Source organism: Paecilomyces variotii (assembly GCF_004022145.1).
Source record: "Paecilomyces variotii strain CBS 101075 chromosome Unknown C8Q69scaffold_1, whole genome shotgun sequence".
Lineage (NCBI taxonomy): Eukaryota > Fungi > Ascomycota > Eurotiomycetes > Eurotiales > Thermoascaceae > Paecilomyces > Paecilomyces variotii.
In genome coordinates, this window is record NW_021167140.1 from 718,774 (window position 1) to 739,098 (window position 20,325).

Consider the following 20,325-nt stretch of genomic DNA (forward strand, 5'->3'; position numbering starts at 1 on the left):
AGCACGCCATCGTTGGCAGATAGCATGGAGGGCGTGCCTGGACGAGTCCGTGGTTCCGATGGAAATATCCGACAAGGTACAATAATAGTGAATAATGGGATAATCCAACGATATCGATATGGTTCCTATACAAAGTTCTATCTAACCGAGAGATCCGAAACGCACCTGCCTTAAGACTTGAACCCGTTCCTGTATTTTGAGTATCTCAATAACTACCTACACTGCAATACCCTAACGACACTCATGTTCTCTCCTAAAAAGCTGCCGGATAAACATTACAAAGCCGTTCAACCTCTCGCACGCCAAGATCTCACGGATGGCATCATCTGCGGCTACAATACGTGATCGAGGATGCTCCACTGCGGTTAGTGTGCGCATCGGAGCACGAGCCAGAGTGTAGCTCGTGGGCTGCAGTTTAAGACCGAGCTCCCGATAGTTAACTATCATCGGTACCGTGAGCTTAGAAAGACATGTTGAATCGAAGATACAGCAGACATACAACATGAAGAGCTTCTCAGGCCTCCTGACCTTTTGTTCGGGGCTGCTCGCGGTCCAGGACGTCCTTGCGTTCAGGCATCCTGAGCAAGCGAACCAACAGCCATTGAACCCAGCCTTGGACAAGGAATCTCCCTTTGTTAAAGAGCGCCCAAACATCGTCTTTATCATTAGCGACGACCAAGACCTGCAATTGGATTCGATCGAGTACACGCCATTGACCCTCAAGCATCTCAAGGAACGGGGCACGTTCTATAAAAATCATTTCGTGACCACGGCCCTGTGCTGTCCGTCTCGAGTTAGTTTATGGACAGGAAGACAGGCTCATAATACCAACGTAACAGACGTTCATCCACCATATGGTTAGCAGACATGATTTCCGTCCTCTCCTTCGTAACATAAGCTCATAGAGATATATACCTGATCAGGCGGTTATCCGAAATTCGTCGCCCAAGGATTCAATTCCAATTTCCTTCCGATTTGGCTCCAGGAAGCTGGCTATGATACCTATTACACCGGAAAGCTCTTCAATGCACACACCATCGATAACTATAACGCACCTCATGTAGCTGGGTTCAACGGCTCGGACTTCCTGCTCGATCCGTATACTTATAGCTATCTAAACTCGACGTATCAGCGAAACCATGATCCACCCGTTAGCTATGAAGGTCGTCACACGGCTGATGTGATCGAGGAGAAAGCGCTCGGTTTCCTCGACGATGCCATATCGGGAGACCGTCCTTTTTTCGTCGCCATTGCACCGGTGACGCCTCATTCCAATATTGATCAGGAGGGAACGGTGAAAATGACCGCTCCCATTCCAGCGGAGCGGCATAAGCATCTGTTCAAGGATGTGAAAGTTCCTCGGACAGAACATTTTAACCCGGATACGGTATGTCTCCCATTTTTCAGTCAAGTGTGACAAATTGTATAGTGCTGAAGATGAACCAAAGCCTAGCGGTGTGAACTGGATCAGTCGTCTGCCAAAGCAAAATCAGTCGAATGTCGATTACAATGATCATTTTTATCGACAGCGGCTACGTGCACTCCAGACAGTCGACGAACTAGTTGATGGCGTCGTCAAGCGCTTGGAAGAAAGTGGCAAACTTGACAACACCTATATCATCTATACTTCTGACAACGGATACCACATCGGCCAGCACCGACTGCAGCCTGGAAAGGAGTGCGGTTTCGAAGAAGATATTCGCGTTCCGCTCTTTATCCGCGGACCAGGAATTCCGGAGAACCATGTTGAAGATGCTGTAACGACGCATATTGACTTGGCACCGACCTTGTTTGAGATTGCGGGAATCGAGCAAAGAGATGATTTTGATGGGACGCCGATCCCGCTCAGCAAAGAGTCCGTTGGTCTCCGCCATGAGCATGTCACTGTAGAATATTGGGGCCTTGCGATCCCCGAGGGCGAATATAACGATTTCGGTATGTTTTGGGCCGTCGTGTTGCTATGAGATATGCAAGACCTGCTAACCCTAGAATACAGGGCCTGATAACCCGGCTATAATCACCAACAACACGTATAAAGCGCTTCGAATTATCGGAGACGAATACGACCTGTACTACTCTGTCTGGTGTACCAACGAACACCAGCTCTATGATCTTAGAGTATGTGATTGAGGCCGATATACACGATGCTAAGAGCGCAACTACTAACAAACCTATTTTAGTCCGATCCATACGAACTCCACAACCTATATCCCACAGGCCGAATTGAAGACGCAAGCCAACACAGTATTCTCGGCTACCCTCTTTCCCAAGTGATACCCCGTCTTGATGCTCTTTTGTTAGTTCTCAAGTCCTGCAAAGGATCTACCTGTGTCAAGCCATGGAGTGTGCTCCATCCAAATGGGGATGTTCAGAATCTCCACGACGCGCTCAGCAGCAAGTACAACACCTTTTACCATGAACAGGCGAAGGTGTCGTACAGTCGATGCGAAGCTGGCTACATCATTGATGCGGAGGGACCCCAGACTCCACTTGTATATAGAGATGGCTTGAGCTGGCATGAATGGGTCTAGGCAATATCTCTAAATAGTCTTATCGACAGAAGGAACATAATTCTACTGCTTCTGGTTTCCCCAAAAGCTTTTTGAACCTATGAAACTACTTTTCCTAGGGTTATTGCGCACCCAAGGTCCTGGAACGAACTTTATGCAATCACGTGGGTTTTCCATTTCTACTTCCTACAGTACATCCAAGGTCCATCAGGATGAAACAGAAAGAGAGACCAAACGCTAGAAAATCAAGCAGATCAACACACGCATCGCAGTAAAGAACGGCAACGTCCCTCCCCACAATCCGCCCCGTTCATTCGAGACAAAGCCTCTCTATACAGGATGAATGAAATGATCCACCAGAAAATCCATCACGAAAAGCCTATCATTCCAATCCGCCCATCTAGATCCTGAATGATCCTCCCCCTCCGTTTCTCATCTAGCGCTCGTAGTCACGGTGGTAGGCAGTACCCGTATTCGGATTGCTGTATTCCTTATGAACGCGCTGGGAGCCGTCGAGTCGCGTATCGACGTCTCGATGGAGGTATCGTCCGCTATCATCCATCCTTTCTCGATGATGGCGACGGCTGCCGTCGGTGTCGTAGTCGATATGCTGGTCGTATGCACCCGTGGTCGGGTCATAGGTCGTGGCTCCTGCTCCCGCGGCGGTAGTATCGTACGTGGCTGCCGCCGTGGTGCCGGTGTCGTAGGTGGTTCCAGTATAGGTATTATCGGTGTCGCAGACGGTTCCGCAGGCGGTTCCGCATCTAGCGCCGTAGTTGGTGTAGTCGGTCATTTTGGCTGGTAGGTATTGATTTTGTTGTTCTTGAAAGAAGCTTTTTTTTGTAGATATTTTTTAAAATTTCTTTGCGATATGAAATCACTTTTTTAAAAAATAAATGCGAGGATGCGTTTTTAAGAGATTGTTTCGAATCAATCAGCAGAGATCATCTGAATCATGAAATCTGATCCGAAAAAATTTTTCCCTGGACACCATTTCTCGACCTGTTTATATCCCCCATCGTGGCGGTGATGTTGTCGCGAACATGATACTAACTGACATCACGGGGCCGCCGCCGCTCTCCTCTGGCAAACTGCGGCAAAGAGACTGCTAGAGGAGGGAATAAAGAGACGCGAATATTAGTACCACGGTTCATGTTTTAGTTGTGATGATGTTTGATCATTCCAGTGGTGAGAAAGGAGAGAGAGTTGTTCCATACCATTGTTTTGGTGTGGCTGATGATGTGTTTGATGCGTATGCGGTCTAGGCCACCACCACCACCACCGTTGGCGCCATTTTTGTTCGAGTCGGTTCTAAACTGTTGTTATTGGAGATAATAGGATATTATGGGTGGTCTATAGATTCGTCGGGAGGGATAGTAAGTGTTGCTGGTTTGTTGTTGATTTTTCCGGTATGATGTGTCATGTAGCATTTCGCATTAGTTATGCATGGAATAGCCAGATGGCTAGATTCAGATATTAGACGGAGTCTTTCTGGATCATTACCTGTTCATTTTCTCTCGGTGCCGGGTCACAATCCGGAATTTGCCTCGTAATACATGGGCGCATACTTTTGAGTCTAATGGTATCTACATTGTCGTCGAGGAAACGCTACGGACGATTGCAGTTGATGGTATTGTTGAAGGTTTCCGGAGAAGTTTTTAAGTTTGAATTAGCCCAGAAACACTAAGAACAGCACGTTCGCATAGTCTATATAATTGAAGAAGAAAAAAAGAAAAGAAAAGAAAAAAAGGGACAAATCTGATATGTACATGTAGGCTATGTTCGTCCGACAACTTACTGTCTGCACGGCATCTATGTACTGTACAGATACGCGGCGACGACGCCCCCCCATCCACCAGTATTTTCTGCCTCGGTCGCAATAGGCGTGTAATTGTCCAATACAATATTGGTTATGCTCTTCACGTTGGTGTTATACAAATAGAGTGCTGAAGAAGACTGGGTGCTGATGGCGTTCGTTTGGCAATCGCCATTGCTAGCATTGCAGTTACCGTTGTCGTTGAAGAAAGCCCACACGCAGCCACCATAGAGGAACAGCTCTGACGATCCCTGAATTAGTTCAAAGAATGCCATGCGGCAGAGAGCATCATCTGTGGCGCAGTTGGAAAAGTCTGGATCGCTGGCGATGAGGCTACCAGCCCACGGGGCAGGCGCATATTCGCTTCCAGGACCCTGCCAGTACGGCGTCTCGCTCTGTTGCATAGACGAGAAGACATTTGAAGCATTATTGAAGTTGTACTGGTAAAGCGTGTTGTGTTCGAATGCCGTTCCTACCAGCCAGGTCCCCTTCGTTGCTTCGACCAGGATGCCACGACCAGTCGCAATCGTCTGGTTGTTGTTACCGTCCAGGTCATGATCTGCCGTCCAACCCCACATATTCTCGAGATAAGCGGATGATGTGTTGGTGAGATGCATCATGCCCCATGCGGCTTTGCAGGTATCGGGATCATTCAGGCAAACATCTTCAATGGTAGTTCCCTTGGCACCGCCGACGCGGAAGTGAGAGTTCCAGAAACCCACGTCTCCAGGATTAGAACCTGCAATGTTAACCTCAACCTAAGATGGTGTTAGTGCAAGAAAAAACAGATTCAGGAGGTCTGGCAAGCTTACCATTTTGCATCCAGACAGGACGTCAGAGACAGTGAACATCATATCGCTGATCTGGGCCACTCCTACATCGTTGGGCTCCCCAACCTGTACCATGGCCGTCGGTGTAAGAGCATTCGCAAAATTGGCCCCGCTAGCACTGATGGCAGAGGCGTATGCATCGCCAAAGATACGAGAGCCTTTCGGCACGAGAACCGTATCTGTCACAATGTATGTCCCAGCTGGGAAGTAAATAATCTTGCAGCCAGCGTATTGTTGGAGAATAGCATTTATATTCTCAGTATCGTCCGTGTAACCATCACCGTAGACGGGGTAGTCCGTGACTGTCTTGATGTTTACGAATTGATCCACGGCATATTCCTGGTAGGTTGGGGGCTTCATAGTGAAGTAATCACCACTAGACACGAGCGCTGAGGGCCGTGGCGTATTCACTGTCTGACCTGATTCGTATTGCTGATAGGAGTCGCCCGAGGTGTACTGGAATGCATTAGTCCCAAGACGCTTGACCGAACAAGAGCGATATTCCTCACCAGATCTCCATGTACCCACGTGTCTGTCACGCTCCCGCTAAGGACTACGCTTCCTCCAAGGGTGACCGTGTTTCCAACGTTCTGGACATTGTCAAGGACAATCGAGTTCGTCGCGCTGCCAGAGCTGTAGGAGCTGATCAGCGTGTCGCTAACGATACCCGTCGAGTCGATGACAGTCAGTGAACCCGAGGTACTGCTCGCATTAATTCCAATATTGACACCGTTGAACGTGCATCCTTGAAATACGATGTTCGTAGCCCCTGCTATCACGGCTGTCTTTGTTCCATTGAAGGTGATGCCTTTGAAGACCCATTGCTGACCGCTGAGATCCAGACCAATGTTACCACCATAGAACGTGAGATCACCCTACTCAGTGACATTAGCTTCTATATCGAGACAGGCATCTTTGTCTATTACGTACCAGGATAGTGTTGCTGTTATACCCATAATCAGTGGTGAGACCAGTATGCCCCGTGGAACCAAGTGGCATATTGAACATAACGTTGGTGATCTGAGTTGCTTGGCTGACGGTCCAGTCAAGGAGTGCAAGAGACTGCGATGGCTCTACGGCAGTCGAATCGATGACAATGTTCTTTATACCAATATAGAAATTGACCGTGCCACCCAGGTTCGGGTCCTTGCCATAAACAATATGATCATCCGGAAAATTACTGCTCGCCTTCAAAACGGGAGGATTGATCGGATCTCCCACAATCACAGTACCAACGAAGAGTTGGATACTAGCTTGCATCAAGTACGTCCCGGACGGTAGATAAACTATTGCAGGCTTCGTCGTCGTTCCTGTTGAATTTGTGGTCCGGTCAAATGCCCCGGTGACTCCAGCTTGTGCTTAATTAGCACAAGGTCAATTAATTTTCTCTCAAGTGCACCGCAACATACCATTGATGGCATTCTGGATAGCAGCAGACGCATCTTTCGCGCCTGTATTGTCTGCTCCAAAACTAGTGACTACATTTCGAAAGACCGAATAACTGGCCTTATCCGCTGCAGTCAAGTACGACGACTCTCCGTTATGAGTGATTGCCTCATACCAGAACTGGGAAGAGCCGGCAGTGAGGCTAGAGCAGCTAGCGGATTGAGCGGGGTTATTAGCAGGGCCATCACCGGCACCAATGCCTAAGGTAAAATTCGTCGAGTTGAAGAAGCTTATCCCAGTTGTTTCATTCCATATACTAGACCAATAATAAGTATTACCACATAGACGATTGGATACAATAGGAGTCACTCACTCAAAGGGAGGGTCGTCTGTGATGATAGAGGGGAATCTAGCCGAGGCGTCTGCGCCTTGACTGAGAGGGAGCGCTGCTGCAAGCGTGTTTAAGAAGAGAGCGGACAAACACAAAATCTGTTTGGGGCCCACCATATTGGCGACCTTGATAGGGAATGAAACGACCAGAAAATAGAAAAAAGAAAGACAGAGGTAATAATGAGCGACAAATGTTTAAACGAGTGAAAATCCCAGCCTCCGTCTGAGAGCAATCGCGCAACTGGACCAGACAGGGTTTAAATAACCATTCTACCTGCTGACAGACACGTACGCTGACGCTGTCTTCTTGTCCTTGTCCTCCAAGATGTGGCCCCAGTTAAAGAGCGAAGGGTCAGCAACGTTGAAGGACAGCGCAGAGCAGGCCGGTATCCAGCGCGGAATGTCGTTGTCGCGTACGACGCTGAAGGGGCTGCTAAAAAGCTTGGTTTGACGAGATGGACACAGTCCAGAAGAGACCCCTTGCTGCACGTGATGTTTATCATGGCTGTCAGCATGGATGATCGAGTCTGGAAGTGTTTACTAGTCTCCGACCGGAAGGTCCTTGATTCCATTATTATTAAGTCCTGTGACGGTGCGACTGGCTCCCGGTCTACTACTGGTTAAGCTAGGCATATCTGGTGTTATGTATACACATTAGCGTGCCGTCAATCCCTTGGCGATCAATTGGCTAAAGGAGTCGCCCATGTATGACGCAGCAAATGATGGACAACAGCGACTAGATATGAAGTGGGTATCCTTACGCTCAGGGCTCTTATTCTTCTATGTAGTATGTGCTTGTATGTTTAGAGTTCAGTGTGAAACAGAAAAGGCGCTTGATATGAGATGTAAACCAGTCGGGCAACCATGGGTTATCATCAGGAACATGGAGATAGGTTCCTAGGTCGGCACGAAATAAGCTTAGTTCCCATCGGGCCCTCCCAGAATTTAGTAACTAGTTATGTATAGTTAGAACTTGGGTTTCGATGGCATCCACTGTCTATGCTGACTTCGATTGAGGGTATAGTTAATACGAAGTGTGTCGAGATGGGGTCGCGTTTGTGGGGTCCAAGGTAGACAGTAAGCGACCCAAGAATTCCAATTTCAGATGCGAATCCAATATTGGAAACACAATCTATTCTGCAAAAGAGAGGTTACGCGGCTCATGCATGCTGCGTGCTTCTTTATTTTCTGGTGGCCGGTCTTGAGGTGTGGTTGTAGAGTCTAAGGTTATCGGGTCATCTTAGTCGAGCCGATCCCCGCCTTGAAGCGGTTCTGTACAGAAGGCATCATTTATTTCCCCTATCGCCATGACAAATTTGGTGCCCTGAACGTGTATCTGAACGGTAGCAACAGTGAGCGCAGACAGTTCGTCGATGTTGCCGATGATGTAGGCCAGCGTCCGTGCCTCTGCAAGTTTCAGTTGTCGTTTCCCTCCAGCCAGATACTCGCGAACCGCGTGTACGAGAGCCCCCATCATCAGCTGCAGGGCTGAGATACCGTCAAGCAGCTTGAGCGCGGCTAGGCTAGCGCCTTCTTGTGCAATGATAGCAGGATCTGCTTGTACGGAGTAGTGTAGCTGGACTCCTGCAGGAGCACTGGCCGGAAGCTGTAGCAGAGTGCCTCAAATATCGACATGCGCAAGAGTTGCTGTTGCAAGGGAAGGGAGCATGACTAGACAGTCCCATTATTGTTGCTTATCTGGCTGCGGAGCGAAGACAGGCGGCACCGTGGCGAGGAATTTACTGCAGAACTTTTCATACTTTCCTCTGCTGCTATCGTACCGTACTCAGTTCCTTTCGTCGGCCAGTGTCTTCTCCAGAAGTCGGCAACTGGAGTCCACGTTCTGCAAATCCATCCAGGGCGTGGAACCCGCCATCTAAATCAAGTAGGACGTGCATTCATGGCATATGTCTGGTACTCGCACCTCACTATCGCAATATTGGAACTCTTGGGGCTCCAGAAAGCGGCTCTGTCGCCCTAGAAACTTCCTTTTGACGATATATCCTCATAAAAGGTTTTTTGAGATATAAGGTCCCCGTAGAATTCCAATTGTTATAGGGCACCCCGCATATCCTGCATTTCTGCTTCACCAGGTCTTCTAAAAAGAGTATATTGCCGTTTTGGTCAAGTCCTTATAGCCTTGTGAGGGGCTTCAGATATGCGGTCAGCTGTCACTGATAGGAGCTGGAATTGTATGCACTGATAGTGAGACTAGTTAGCCAATAGTTCGTGCGGAGTGATGGAGGATATCACCCACTGAACGGAGAATATGTTGTGTACAGCCTCATATATCCCCGGCACTTGTGGACAAGCGTTTGCCACCCTTGCACCTATCTAGGTATACTCGCGGGTCAAAGATGGAGCGGGGATGGAGCGGGTCAAACACTGGAGGTCTGTTAGCTAGCGTACGATCGCAAAGAACATAATGCTCAATCATCCAAACACTTCACAAACGTCCGGTACCCTGCTCATACCTTCATATTCAAATAAGTCACGAAGCTCCATTGCGACATTTACCTAGCGACGTCTGGCATTGATGATCATTCTTCTCTATGCGAGGCAGCGTCGACGGCGTCCTTTATCGTCGCGAAGTTTAAGGAGAAAGTGGTGCATCAGAACACGTCAACCTCGAAAACAGAGATCATCACAGCTGTCCGCCCAAGGTCACGTCCGTTATCGCCATATAAATGTCAAACATCATGCATGATCACCGAACCGGTGCGATGATCAAAATGGTCAAATCTAGGCATTCTGACAGCTCATCGTCAATTCGACCTCTACTAAGTATGTAGGCTCCTGGCCGGAGTTATTTTCAAGTTTAGGTGCGAGAACGTGTATATATATTCAACCCCACCCACGTGCTATAGACAAACTATACAGGCTATCCATCTTCGCTGGACTCATTAACTGCTCATATAGACACCCAGCACGTCAAATGACCCTATCCTAGAATGCAGATGTGCCTTAGGTAGTCCAAATAGTGTTAAAAGCCTGGATTTTGTACCAGACACGGCAAGAATTAGCGATGGTGAAATACAAGGGACGCATGACAATACTCCGTTATAGTATCTGGGTTTGGCAGTGACTACCTAACCAACATCATTGAGGTATATAAAGTACATAGACCTGTTCGGTACGATGTCTTGCTCATTTCTCCGTGAGTCTATCTTTGGTCGCATTGCGGCAGTCTACATGTGGTGTGGCGGTACGGTCCAAGGAACGCTTGAGTACGCAATCGGATGCCGCCAGAGATACCATGGCAATAGACTAATTTTTTTCGAAGAAAAGTCTTAAAATGCCCCAAAATTCACCGAATGAAAGATATAATGAAGGCTTCGCTACCGAAGAATGAGGCTTTGCATGTCATAGCGCAATCCAGATACCTGAGAAAGACTTTGGTTCGCAACACTTGGGAATAACGATATAGGCTGCGCACATGCTATGCTTTCACGCCCCCCCGCAGTTCTCTCCTGGTGATCCGATGATAGGCCATAGTAATCGGAGTCGTTAGCATTGTGCAGCAACACGAAACAGACAACCCCTCTTCGAAGAGCCTGGTTCGGGTTCCTTACTGCATGCAGTGTTGAACATGGATGAGCCCGTTATCCAACGCTCGACGCAGAAGGCCCGGCAAAGTCAATTATAAGACTATGGACTGTCGCTGGTGCGTGTTCTCGAGGAATGGTCGCATGATACCTGATGGAGGTGAACCACTGTAGATTAGCTCGAGGGTTAATGAATGTCTTCATTCCAAGTCTCCTCTTCGAGCAATTTGGTCCCAGGGATCCGGTCTTCGTTGATACAATTAACTGGGTGGAGTTGCTCGATGCTGATACAAGAAGAGCCTCAGGTCGGGAACCTATCCTTGGTAGTAGCGCATTGTTCCAAACTCTCGAGAGACCGACCAAACATCCAGAGAAACCAGAGAAACAGTTTGATTTATGGCAGAGACACTCCGCCAAGAAATACGGTTCGTAGCTGGTACAGAAGTATGGCTTTGAGCATGTCTGTCTCAGAAGTTATCTGGAGTCAGCAATGTACCATAAACTGCCTCGAAAGATGAGAGTTGGAATACTTAGTACTGAGTGGACCAGACTTCGTGTCGATGATGATCGTGAATCAAGGTAAAGTGGGGTTAGTGAGTCCGTCTCATAGCGCGAGGGGGCAATAATGAAGCCGGCTGGTCTTAGTCTCGACTCGAATGTCACGACGTCGCAACGCGATAGGGGCCCGCGAAAGAGGAACGCGAGAGATGGTGCACGAATTCACGTCGTCAGGAGTATCTAGTGCTATCTTGTTCTTGGTTAACTTAACTATCATCTTCATCAACGATCGAGCAGAGACTGAGGCGCAGCCTTGGAACGCAGGCTGTGACGCTTGATCATCTCCCAAGGTACGGAATCTCCACTCGCCCCCCGGGCGGCTTTGCTCCTGATCGCAATCTCCAACTCCAACCTCAATCGGTCAGCCCAACGCTCTTTTTCCATCTTCTCGGCACCTAGCTTAGCCTTCTTTATCCTTAACAGACGTTGAATTGATTTCAACTGTCTGCTTGTTTCTGGCTGGGGAGGGCATGGTCCAATAGAGCTAGCTCTGCTTGCACGACACTCGTTTCCACCAACCATTACAGCCCGTCAGGGACGGCGCAATCGATACTTCCATCCTCATGATCCCGCGACGACTTATATCGCTTTCGACCGCGCTCGTCGCCATCAGGTTGTTCCCCGTATAATCGAATCTCTCGTCCATCGGACTGGTGGTGGCTACTGAGCCTGCCACGACTCGGCCATGCTTCTCAAGCCCGCTACGCCGCTCACAATACTGCTTCTTGCGGCCTTCGCACTCCTGCTCCTATCGGTGATCTCGACCCCGATCGTAAAAGGCATCCCGCTGGCGACCTTTGAAAATGTGGACTTTGGGGTATTCGGATATTGCAAACAAGATGGATGCAGTGAGCTCAGGATAGGATACAGCACAAGTCAGGACCCCCTTTCCTTAAGTACTGAATTGCGCCGTGCGCTGACTTTTATATTTTGCTTCTGTAGCGGGTCTATTCAGTTCCAGCTCCAATGACAGTGACTTCGACCTACCATCCAGCGCGCGCACGTCGCTCTCTTCCATTCTCGTGGTCCATCCAATTGCGGCATTCCTTACTTTCGTCTGTCTTTGCTTGGCCTTCGCAGCCCATTTCCACGCCCCGTCTCACTCCCCGCGATACTTACTGGGCCTTCTTATTCTTCTACTTCCTACACTTCTTGTCAGTTTGTTGGCTTTTTTGGTCGATATTCTTCTTTTTGTCCCGCATCTACAATGGGGTGGTTGGATTGTGCTCGCGGCAACCATTCTATTGGTCACGTGTGGCGTCGTCACTTGTGCTATGCGACGCACCCTCGTGAGTCGGAAGGCTAGGAAGAGACGTATTGCAGAAAATGCAGAGATGAGTGGTGAGAACTATTACAATCGCCAGAATGCTTTGGCTGCTTCTTTTGCCAAGGCGGACTCTCCGCCGCCGCTCAGCACGGAGACCAAGGCTCCTCTCATCTCTGGTGCGCCATCCTCAGACAATGCTCCCGCCGTCGCTGAATTCGACGTAACAGGGCGATCAACCGATGATGATCGTCTGCCTTTGAACTCTCGAAATGCGAACAATATGCCAACGGGTGCAATGCCAAACGACCGCGTTGACCGCTATGGGCCCTCAGGACCACCTGGACCACCTGCAGGTAATCAACGACCGTACCTCACGCGCGATGAGTTTGGAAACCCTCTTCCTCCACCGGGCCCCCCTTATACGGCCGGGCCCGGTATGCCTCCTGAGGCAGGAGACCCTAGACTGCGAAATCAATATTCCGATAGCAGTATGGGTTCACGAAGAGGGCCACCACAGGGACCCGGACCTCGAGGCAGAGGTGGTTACCCCCCGAGAGGTGGTTATGGCCGGGGAGGTCCTTATGGTGGACCGCGTGGGCCGCCCCCAAACGGACGGGGTCGTCCGACAGGCCCCATGCGTGGTGCTCCTCCAGGTCCAGGCATGATGAGGGGAAGAGGCCAACGGGGACCACCTCCTGGCTATCCGCAGACCAGAGGCGGTCCACCAGGTGGTTTCGGTCCTTACGGTCCAGGCCCTGACCCTCGACCGCCTCCCAACTTCGGCGGATATGTGCCCGATATCCCTCAAGAGTACGATTACAGACCCCGTGGCCCATCGCCTGGCGGTCCGATGAGACGTCCCCCGCCTGGAGCGGTCGGGATGGATATGCCACCAAACAACGGGAACCGTGAAGTTGAAGCTTTCGAGATGACACCTCAGGCGGCAGGTCCCAGACCGCGAGATCCTTATCCAGAAGCTCAGGCTCCTGCTGACATGCTGCAACCACAAAATGCGCAAGTGGGACAAATGGGAGACCAGAGTCCCACGAGCGTGTACAGCCCGACAGAGTAAGATATATTCGCGCTTCGTTTACTGTGTACTCTGCAAGCTAACCCCACATTCTAGGCCGTATGTCCCACCACGTAACGGTTGGACTGATAACGGACCCCGTGCAGCAGATCCGATGCCCTTAAACGAGCCTCGGCTTCCACGCTTACCGCCAGTAGACGAAAGGCAGGTTATGAACCGTGCGGAACCGGTTCCACGCCCCGAAAATAATTATTATGAAGATATCGAGCCCAAATTTGCGGCGCCTCGACTTCCTGCTTCGAATGATCCGGTACCATCGGCACTTGTTCCGGGACCGCCCCCCATTGAAATTATTCCAGTGAGCGGCTCTTACGACGAGATACCGGAGGGCGCTCGGTCGCCTGCCGCCAGTGATGTCAGTCATTTCACCTCTATATCGGAGCGAGGCATAAACCCCAGGTGGCGCCCACCGCCACCTCCAAGCCGCATGGTACAGCAACGGAGAGAAGACATTCTACTTGAAGACAACCCTGATTTTAATTTGCGGGCTGGAAGAGGACGGGGTGGTGGCATTGATCGCGGTGGGCGGATGCCAACCCTGCCTTCTCTACGTGGTGATGGAAGATACCCTATGCCTTAAAGTTTTTTTGTTCCCATTTGATCCGCACTGTATATTAATGATTGCATCCGCATGTCTGGCTGTAGATTTTGAAAAGACTTGCTGTGATGAATGAAATGGCTGCTTGGTTGCGCGCATCTTGTGTCTTTATGCAGCGAATGCTGTGACTCCCATCGGAACTGGATATGCCCTTCCGCCTGGTCATCCCATCCTTTCACATACCCGCGTTTGAGTGCATTGCACGCACATTTGTGGGCTTCCTGTCGTTTTCCTTTGCCTTTCTCATTCCATGATGTCTGCCTGGGGACATAGCTATCTCTCTTTGTCTCGAGCTTTGGCGTTCTCCTTCTACTGTGTCCAGTGGGCCCTCAGTTTTCTTTCTCTGTGGATCATTACTTCGTTTCTCGTGCGGGCCGGCTCAGTGTTTCTAGTTACCCAACGATTCAAAGCAATACCAGCTGTTGCTGATAATACACTTGCAGAAGTCAGCTTTCAGCATTTCTCGGTGCCTCATCTTACGAGTAAGATATGAAATTAGTCCAGCAGCTAATATCGCATTGTGGCAAGCGACTTGAGCAGAAGCTCTGATACCGGAGTTTCCTCAGGATAAGATCACAATCATCCATCTAGTGCGCTTTTAAAGCACCGTTGGAGCGATCTTAGTCTAGTCCTTATAGCACAATTCTATTCAATCTTTCTTTGGACTGAAAAGGTAGTCTTTTTAGAGTGCAGAGGAAACCTGCCCATGAACCTTATCTTATCGCCATGTGGAGAGTGATCCGCGTTTTTCCCCTGACAGACGCTAGCTTCCGGATTGCTGGGGAAGCTTGAATGTTTGCCAGACCACCTTAGTTAGTTCCACATGAGAAAGTGTCCAGACATGGAAGTCCGTCTTCGCTGTGGTGAGGTGGGCTTTTTGATGTTCTATAACCTCTGCAGGTAAAGGTACTGCTGGTCTAACCTTTCCTGGCGTCACTTCTATTCGCGCACATCAGCATCGCCGTCTTCCTTTCACATTCTAGTTTTGTTTTGTATCCACCGTCTTTTACGACTTGTTTATGCTGCGTTGCCTTTCTTTGACCTCACCTCTCTTTTACACATCGAGGAACTTTCCTTTTTCCTGTGGAGACATCCTTTCCTTTCACATTTTGTCCTGGTAATTCCAATAAGTACACCACCATGGCTGCTCAGGAAGCAAGCCAGAATCAGTTCAATTTCAGTGTCTCACAGAACTCCATTTTTACTGGAGGAGCCTCTGCTGCGAGTTTTGGGAATCCGTGGAAACCCAGCACTTTCGCGTGGTCATTCTCTGGCCTCAAACCGAATATGACTACTGACCATTCGTCTGGAGTTGCCTCCAAGACAGTTGAGGATGCAGAGTTCGAAAGGCATCTGAGTCTCTTCGACATTCATGATCGAAAAGATGGAGCTGGCTCGGTTTCGAATGCGGATTCCAATGGTTCTCTCCTGGACGAGATGAAGACTGCTCCGTTGTTCTCCGCTGAGGTGAAGAAATATGTTGCAAAGGAGACGCTCTTCAAGTTTACGAGGGAGAACACATCGACGTTTCCTCAGCACGGACTGATAGGGCTGAGGTTGGAAACTCATGGAGACAATGACGAGTCAGAAACGAAGCCAGAGCCGGAAAAGCAGATCAATAACCTCATGTACGCGAACATAACGGCACCGTGGTCCACTTTCATTTGTGGCAGTCAAGGCAGCGGAAAGAGTCACACGCTCTCTTGCATGCTTGAAAATATGCTCCTCACTCCCTCCAAAACAGGAACTCTTCATCGTCCACTTGCTGGGATCATCTTTCATTACGACAAGTTTACGAACTTTTCGACCACTCAGCTCTGTGAAGCTGCATATCTGTGCTCTCATGGAGTTCCCGTGCGCGTCCTAGTGTCACCAAGCAATTTCATGACGATGCAGAAGCTATACCGAAACCTCCCAGGTCTTCCTGCCCATGCGCCAAAACCAAAGGTGGTGCCTATGTACTTCCGAGAGGAGTATCTGAACATCACCATGATGAAGACGTTGATGGCTATAGGAGGCGAGGGCAACACTCCGCTCTACATTGAGGTGAGTAGATCCAGTCTTTGTACACACATACCAGTTCAAGCCCCTCTGACTTTGACCAGGTACTTAGCCAAGTACTGCGAGGAATGGCTATGGAATCTCAGGGATCGCGAGGCCTGAACTATAAGCTCTTCAAACAGAGGTTAGAATCGGAGAGATTCTCGAAAGACCAGCTTGCACCGTTGAGACTACGCCTTCAGCTTCTCGAGTCTTTCTTGGATACGTCACCGAAATCGTCGTCTAAAACCGCCGATATATGGGAGTTCGAAAAGGGCACATTGACAATCGTAGACCTGAGCTGCCCCTTCGTCGATGAGAACGATGCTTGTGCGCTGTTCAATATATGTCTGTCATTGTTCTTGGAGAATCGTGGAACTAGCGGTCGCCTCATTGCTCTGGACGAAGCCCACAAAGTAAGTGATATGCACCCACGAATGATAAATTGTTAAGCCTTGGACTGATGTGTGGTTTTTAGTTTTTGTCAACCAAATCCAATGAAGCCCTCGAGTTCACTGATACGCTCTTATCGGTAATCAGACAACAGCGACATCTGGGCACCAGAGTTGTGATCGCAACTCAAGAACCTACACTATCTCCAGACCTCCTTGATCTCTGCAACGTAACGATCGTACACCGGTTCAGTTCGCCAGCATGGTACAAGATGCTCGAAGCTCATCTTGCTGCAGCGCTGATTGGGAAACAGCGACAGCAAAGGACAACAGTCGACTCAGGTAATCTTTTTGACCAGATCGTCAAGCTGAAGACCGGAGAAGCCCTCCTATTCTGCCCCACCGCGGCTGTCGACGTAGCCACGGACGACACCGGCGAGATTAACGGGAACCGATCAGCCTCAGAAGTCGACATGACTGGAGACATCCCGTCCATAGCGCAACCACCATCTCCAGTTTCCGGTCGAAGCGAAAAGAGAGTGAAAGAACTCGGATCGCGGTACATCAGAATGAAGATACGCAACAGAATCACTGCAGACGGAGGCCGTAGCATCCTTGCAGAATAGTGTTGATAGCGCGACGGCCCTTCGTTAATAAGCCCTTCGTTGATAACTAGCCGATGATCAAAAGTGGTATTTGTTGCCGTAGCGGATGTTTTATTGGCGATATTTGGGATTGGGGTTTGAGGATGCAGTTCGTGTCGTGTACTATTACTGGGAGGCGATTGTATCAATCATAGACCAAAATGTACCTATGTACTGTACCTGGGATGAAAATTGGTTATGAATCGTTCATCGTGAGTGCGTTACCAGATGCGCGAATCGGTGGCAGAGACCTCGCATTGATGATCTTATGAACCTCTTATTCGATAGTAAATCAGAGAGTAGCAGATCAAATAAACAGCCATGTTACTACTGTAACAGACAGGAAGTGAAGCAGCTAACTCCAGGCTGACTGGCTAAGCAAAGATGAGAGATCGCCGTTCGAGTGCCTGGTTCACGTGTGACCCTGACGTCAGGGGTGCCGGCACCACCAACAATTCCAAGATAGCTCGCAGATCAAACGACAAGGAGAAAATGTGTATAGCCACAAGAGGCAGACGGTGAGCACTGCGTCATTAAGCACTGGATGAAATTGCTGGCTAGCCCTGGAATGCACTTGCGTTCTATGGGTTTATTAAAGGAGTGTTCCACTCATCTGTAGCGTACTGATCGATTGAAGTCAGGGAAAGGAAACACAATTTCACCTTTTCAACAAATCATGGAGAAACAAGCGTGACTCGTGATATGAATGTAAAGAAGGTATTCTTGCCTTTTTTTTAGGATATTGCAATCTGGAATGTGCCTTCCGCCTCTAGAGGCAGGGCAACATGAACGACCCGGGTCTGGACAGTACCATAGCGCAAGAGGCGACTGAGATTGATAGACATTCCACGAACCTAGGGACAGACCATGATGAGCGCCCTGAGCTTGGCTGGGCTGACGAACTAAGGGTTCGAGAGGGAGATGTGGCAGAGGCCCTAAAACCAGCCAGATGGTGGATTGCGTCCACGGCGATTCCGTTGGTAGCGGTACGTTGATGCCGATAACATGCTACTGAATATGGTTGAGGATACCAAATGGATTGCAACATTTTAAGGCTGATACTAGAATGTAGGGAACTCTGGGCCCAATGGCCAACGCTTTCAGCATTTGCAGTCTAGCTCAGAGTTGGACTTATCAATTGGCTCCAAGTGGAGGCTCTCCCCAAGAAATTCCGGATCCAGCATGGTCTGTATTGACTTCGCAACTTGTATCATACGAAACGCTGACTCTTGTTGCAGGGTAATTGCAGTCAATGCAGTATCTCTTGCGTTTGCTCTCATATCAAACTTCGCGCTGCTGATGAATATGGCTCGACGGATACGCTTCTCTATCTCACAGCCAATCGTCATTATTGGATGGTACATTTCCTCCATAATGCTGATATGTCTACTCGCAGTCTTCAAGTCATATAATGACACGAGAGCCCACACCCTCACACAAGCTTATTATTATGGCATACTAGCAGCTGCCATCTACTTCGCTATCTCTTCGTTGCTGCTAATTACCGTCTACGGTGCATACAAAGGTCACTATACAAAGGAGTTTAATCTTACGACGAGTCAAAGGACACTCATGTTACAGACTATCATTTTTCTAGTGTATCTCCTAGGCGGAGCTGCCGTCTATGCGCACATCGAAAAGTGGCGCTATTTGGATGCCATATACTGGGCTGACTTTACATTGCTGACTATCGGTATTGGCGACTTTGTCCCTCGTACCCATTTGGGCCGAGGCTTGCTGTTTCCATTTGCAATGGGCGGCTTGTTGATTATTGGTCTAATCATTGGATCGATAAGATCACTTATGCTCCAGAAAGGAAGCAAAAAGCTGGCCGGCCGCATAACTGAGAAGACGCGGAGGGCTCTTCTGAAACGGGTCCTAGCCAGTTATGAGGACCCTCGAAGTTTCTCGCCAAATGCTAACGAAGATGGAAGTGATGATGAAGTGGAAAGGAGAAGACGAGAGTTTCTGGCTATGCGAGAGGTGCGGCGAATAGCTGAAATCGAGCAAAAATGGGTCTCGTTGGTTATTTCTTTGACCGTGTGGATGATGTTCTGGCTACTTGGTGCAGTGGCCTTCTGGAGATCAGAGAGAGACCGAGGCTGGACGTATTTCCAGGCACTTTATTTCGCCTATACATCGCTCTTGACGATAGGCTACGGTGACATATACCCTGTCAACAATTGGGCCAAGCCGTTCTTTGTCTTCTGGTCGCTCCTTGCTGTGCCAACTGTTACGATTCTTATTTCGAACCTGGGAGACACTATCGTGAGGGGGATCCGCAATGCTACACTATACCTGGGAGAGTTAACCATTCTCCCTGGAGAGCAGAGTTTTACAGACAGATTTAAAGATCTGCTTCGTTTCTCTATCGGAGCCAGGGGCCCTAACGACACTGAAGATGCGCAACAGCAAGAAAATAACGAGGCCAATCGGGAGCAGGCACGGGTAGTCGAGCAGGCGGAAAGTGTCATGGAAGAGGAGGAACTCCAAGAAGAGGAACAAGCGCGTGAAAAGGGTGATATTAGGGCTGAAAACATTCACCATAAGCAGTATCTCCTCATGCGTGAGATTCGGAAGTTGCTTAGTTATGTGAATAGTGATCCTCCAAAAAGGTTCAGCTACGAAGAGTGGGCATACTACCTTAAGCTCCTCGGAGCGGACGAGTCAGTCGCAAGTTATCACCGGGCTCCGCCGCTTGACGCCGATGAGACATCGATCCAGCAGACGGGCTCTTCGGAGGACAACGAAGGCCAGAGAAGGACACCAAAATGGAGCTGGATGGGTAGCAGGAGTCCCTTAATGGGTGACAAAGAGGAGGCTGAATGGCTTCTAGAAGCATTCTCTGAGAGACTGGAAAGAGAGCTGAAAAGGCAGAGGGATGAGGTTCAGTCTCAAAAGCGCAATTCTAAACGCGACAAGCAAAACTCGCAAGAAAAGGATAAGTAATTTAACAGGGATTCAGTTGCAAATATTTGTTTCTATGCCTATTCTACAGTTTGTGTGCAATATTGGAGGCCCCTTTTTTGCAAGCAGTTTTCCTTTTTTTTTCGATTGGCAATCATTCTTTATTCATCTGTCAGGGTGCATTAACATGAGGCTCATCATCACAACTGTTCTCACGCTGCATTTCTATTAGAGCTGCATGTATAGGCGTTTGTGCAATTACATTCAGAATTTCCAACAGTGATAAAATAACTGGGTGTCCACTTAAAAGCAATAGTTTTTATCAAATACAATGAGTTATAGAAGTTAGTAT

General features: G+C 49.0%; 6 protein-coding genes across 6 annotated transcripts; 4 read left to right on the plus strand and 2 right to left on the minus strand.

Moving 5' to 3' along the window:
• Positions 1–82: 82 nt before the first annotated feature.
• On the plus strand, positions 83–2,648 carry C8Q69DRAFT_449626 (arylsulfatase). The gene is made up of 5 exons (XM_028629380.1): positions 83–857; positions 924–1,387; positions 1,449–1,935; positions 1,997–2,118; positions 2,181–2,648. The coding sequence occupies exons 1-5, from the start codon at positions 503–505 to the stop codon at positions 2,529–2,531; spliced, it is 1,779 nt and encodes a 592-aa protein (XP_028488697.1). The 5' UTR covers positions 83–502; the 3' UTR covers positions 2,532–2,648.
• Positions 2,649–2,865: 217 nt separating this feature from the next.
• On the minus strand, positions 2,866–3,644 carry C8Q69DRAFT_9487 (hypothetical protein). The gene has a single exon (XM_028634202.1). The coding sequence runs from the start codon at positions 3,301–3,303 to the stop codon at positions 2,947–2,949; it is 357 nt and encodes a 118-aa protein (XP_028488698.1). The 5' UTR covers positions 3,304–3,644; the 3' UTR covers positions 2,866–2,946.
• Positions 3,645–4,156: 512 nt separating this feature from the next.
• Positions 4,157–7,456, minus strand: C8Q69DRAFT_449634 (putative exo-beta-1,3-glucanase). Its single transcript, XM_028629381.1, has 6 exons — positions 6,916–7,456; positions 6,566–6,858; positions 6,087–6,508; positions 5,666–6,031; positions 5,139–5,612; positions 4,157–5,084 (listed from the first exon to the last, which is right to left on the minus strand). Exons 1-6 carry the CDS (start codon positions 7,047–7,049, stop codon positions 4,323–4,325), a joined length of 2,451 nt encoding a protein of 816 aa, XP_028488699.1. The 5' UTR covers positions 7,050–7,456; the 3' UTR covers positions 4,157–4,322.
• Positions 7,457–11,527: 4,071 nt separating this feature from the next.
• C8Q69DRAFT_9618 (SUR7/PalI family-domain-containing protein) lies at positions 11,528–14,106 on the plus strand. The gene is made up of 3 exons (XM_028634221.1): positions 11,528–11,910; positions 11,978–13,370; positions 13,429–14,106. Exons 1-3 carry the CDS (start codon positions 11,721–11,723, stop codon positions 13,970–13,972), a joined length of 2,127 nt encoding a protein of 708 aa, XP_028488700.1. The 5' UTR covers positions 11,528–11,720; the 3' UTR covers positions 13,973–14,106.
• Positions 14,107–15,277: 1,171 nt separating this feature from the next.
• Positions 15,278–17,048, plus strand: C8Q69DRAFT_396440 (hypothetical protein; the record flags this gene model as incomplete). Its single annotated transcript, XM_028627738.1, has 3 exons — positions 15,278–16,036; positions 16,096–16,446; positions 16,509–17,048. The coding sequence occupies 3 exons, from the start codon at positions 15,278–15,280 to the stop codon at positions 17,046–17,048; spliced, it is 1,650 nt and encodes a 549-aa protein (XP_028488701.1).
• A 1,109-nt stretch (positions 17,049–18,157) lies between these two features.
• Positions 18,158–20,283, plus strand: C8Q69DRAFT_449664 (hypothetical protein). Its single transcript, XM_028629382.1, has 2 exons — positions 18,158–18,251; positions 18,305–20,283. Exon 2 carries the CDS (start codon positions 18,366–18,368, stop codon positions 20,013–20,015), a length of 1,650 nt encoding a protein of 549 aa, XP_028488702.1. The 5' UTR covers positions 18,158–18,251; positions 18,305–18,365; the 3' UTR covers positions 20,016–20,283.
• Positions 20,284–20,325: the final 42 nt, after the last annotated feature.

Bases quoted from the DNA above. Each gene is read 5' to 3' on its own strand.
- C8Q69DRAFT_449664 (XM_028629382.1), top strand. From the start codon at position 18,366: ATGAATATGGCTCGACGGATACGCTTCTCTATCTCACAGCCAATCGTC.
- C8Q69DRAFT_9487 (XM_028634202.1), bottom strand. From the start codon at position 3,303: ATGACCGACTACACCAACTACGGCGCTAGATGCGGAACCGCCTGCGGA.
- C8Q69DRAFT_9618 (XM_028634221.1), top strand. From the start codon at position 11,721: ATGCTTCTCAAGCCCGCTACGCCGCTCACAATACTGCTTCTTGCGGCC. The intron at 11,911-11,977 runs GTCAGGACCCCC...TTGCTTCTGTAG, and splicing joins CAGGATAGGATACAGCACAA to CGGGTCTATTCAGTTCCAGC. The intron at 13,371-13,428 runs GTAAGATATATT...CCCACATTCTAG, and splicing joins AGCGTGTACAGCCCGACAGA to GCCGTATGTCCCACCACGTA.
- C8Q69DRAFT_449634 (XM_028629381.1), bottom strand. From the start codon at position 7,049: ATGGTGGGCCCCAAACAGATTTTGTGTTTGTCCGCTCTCTTCTTAAAC. The intron at 6,509-6,565 runs GTATGTTGCGGT...ATTAAGCACAAG, and splicing joins TATCCAGAATGCCATCAATG to CTGGAGTCACCGGGGCATTT. The intron at 5,085-5,138 runs GTAAGCTTGCCA...ACACCATCTTAG, and splicing joins TCCTGTCTGGATGCAAAATG to GTTGAGGTTAACATTGCAGG.
- C8Q69DRAFT_449626 (XM_028629380.1), top strand. From the start codon at position 503: ATGAAGAGCTTCTCAGGCCTCCTGACCTTTTGTTCGGGGCTGCTCGCG. The intron at 858-923 runs GTTAGCAGACAT...ATACCTGATCAG, and splicing joins AGACGTTCATCCACCATATG to GCGGTTATCCGAAATTCGTC. The intron at 1,936-1,996 runs GTATGTTTTGGG...CCTAGAATACAG, and splicing joins GGGCGAATATAACGATTTCG to GGCCTGATAACCCGGCTATA.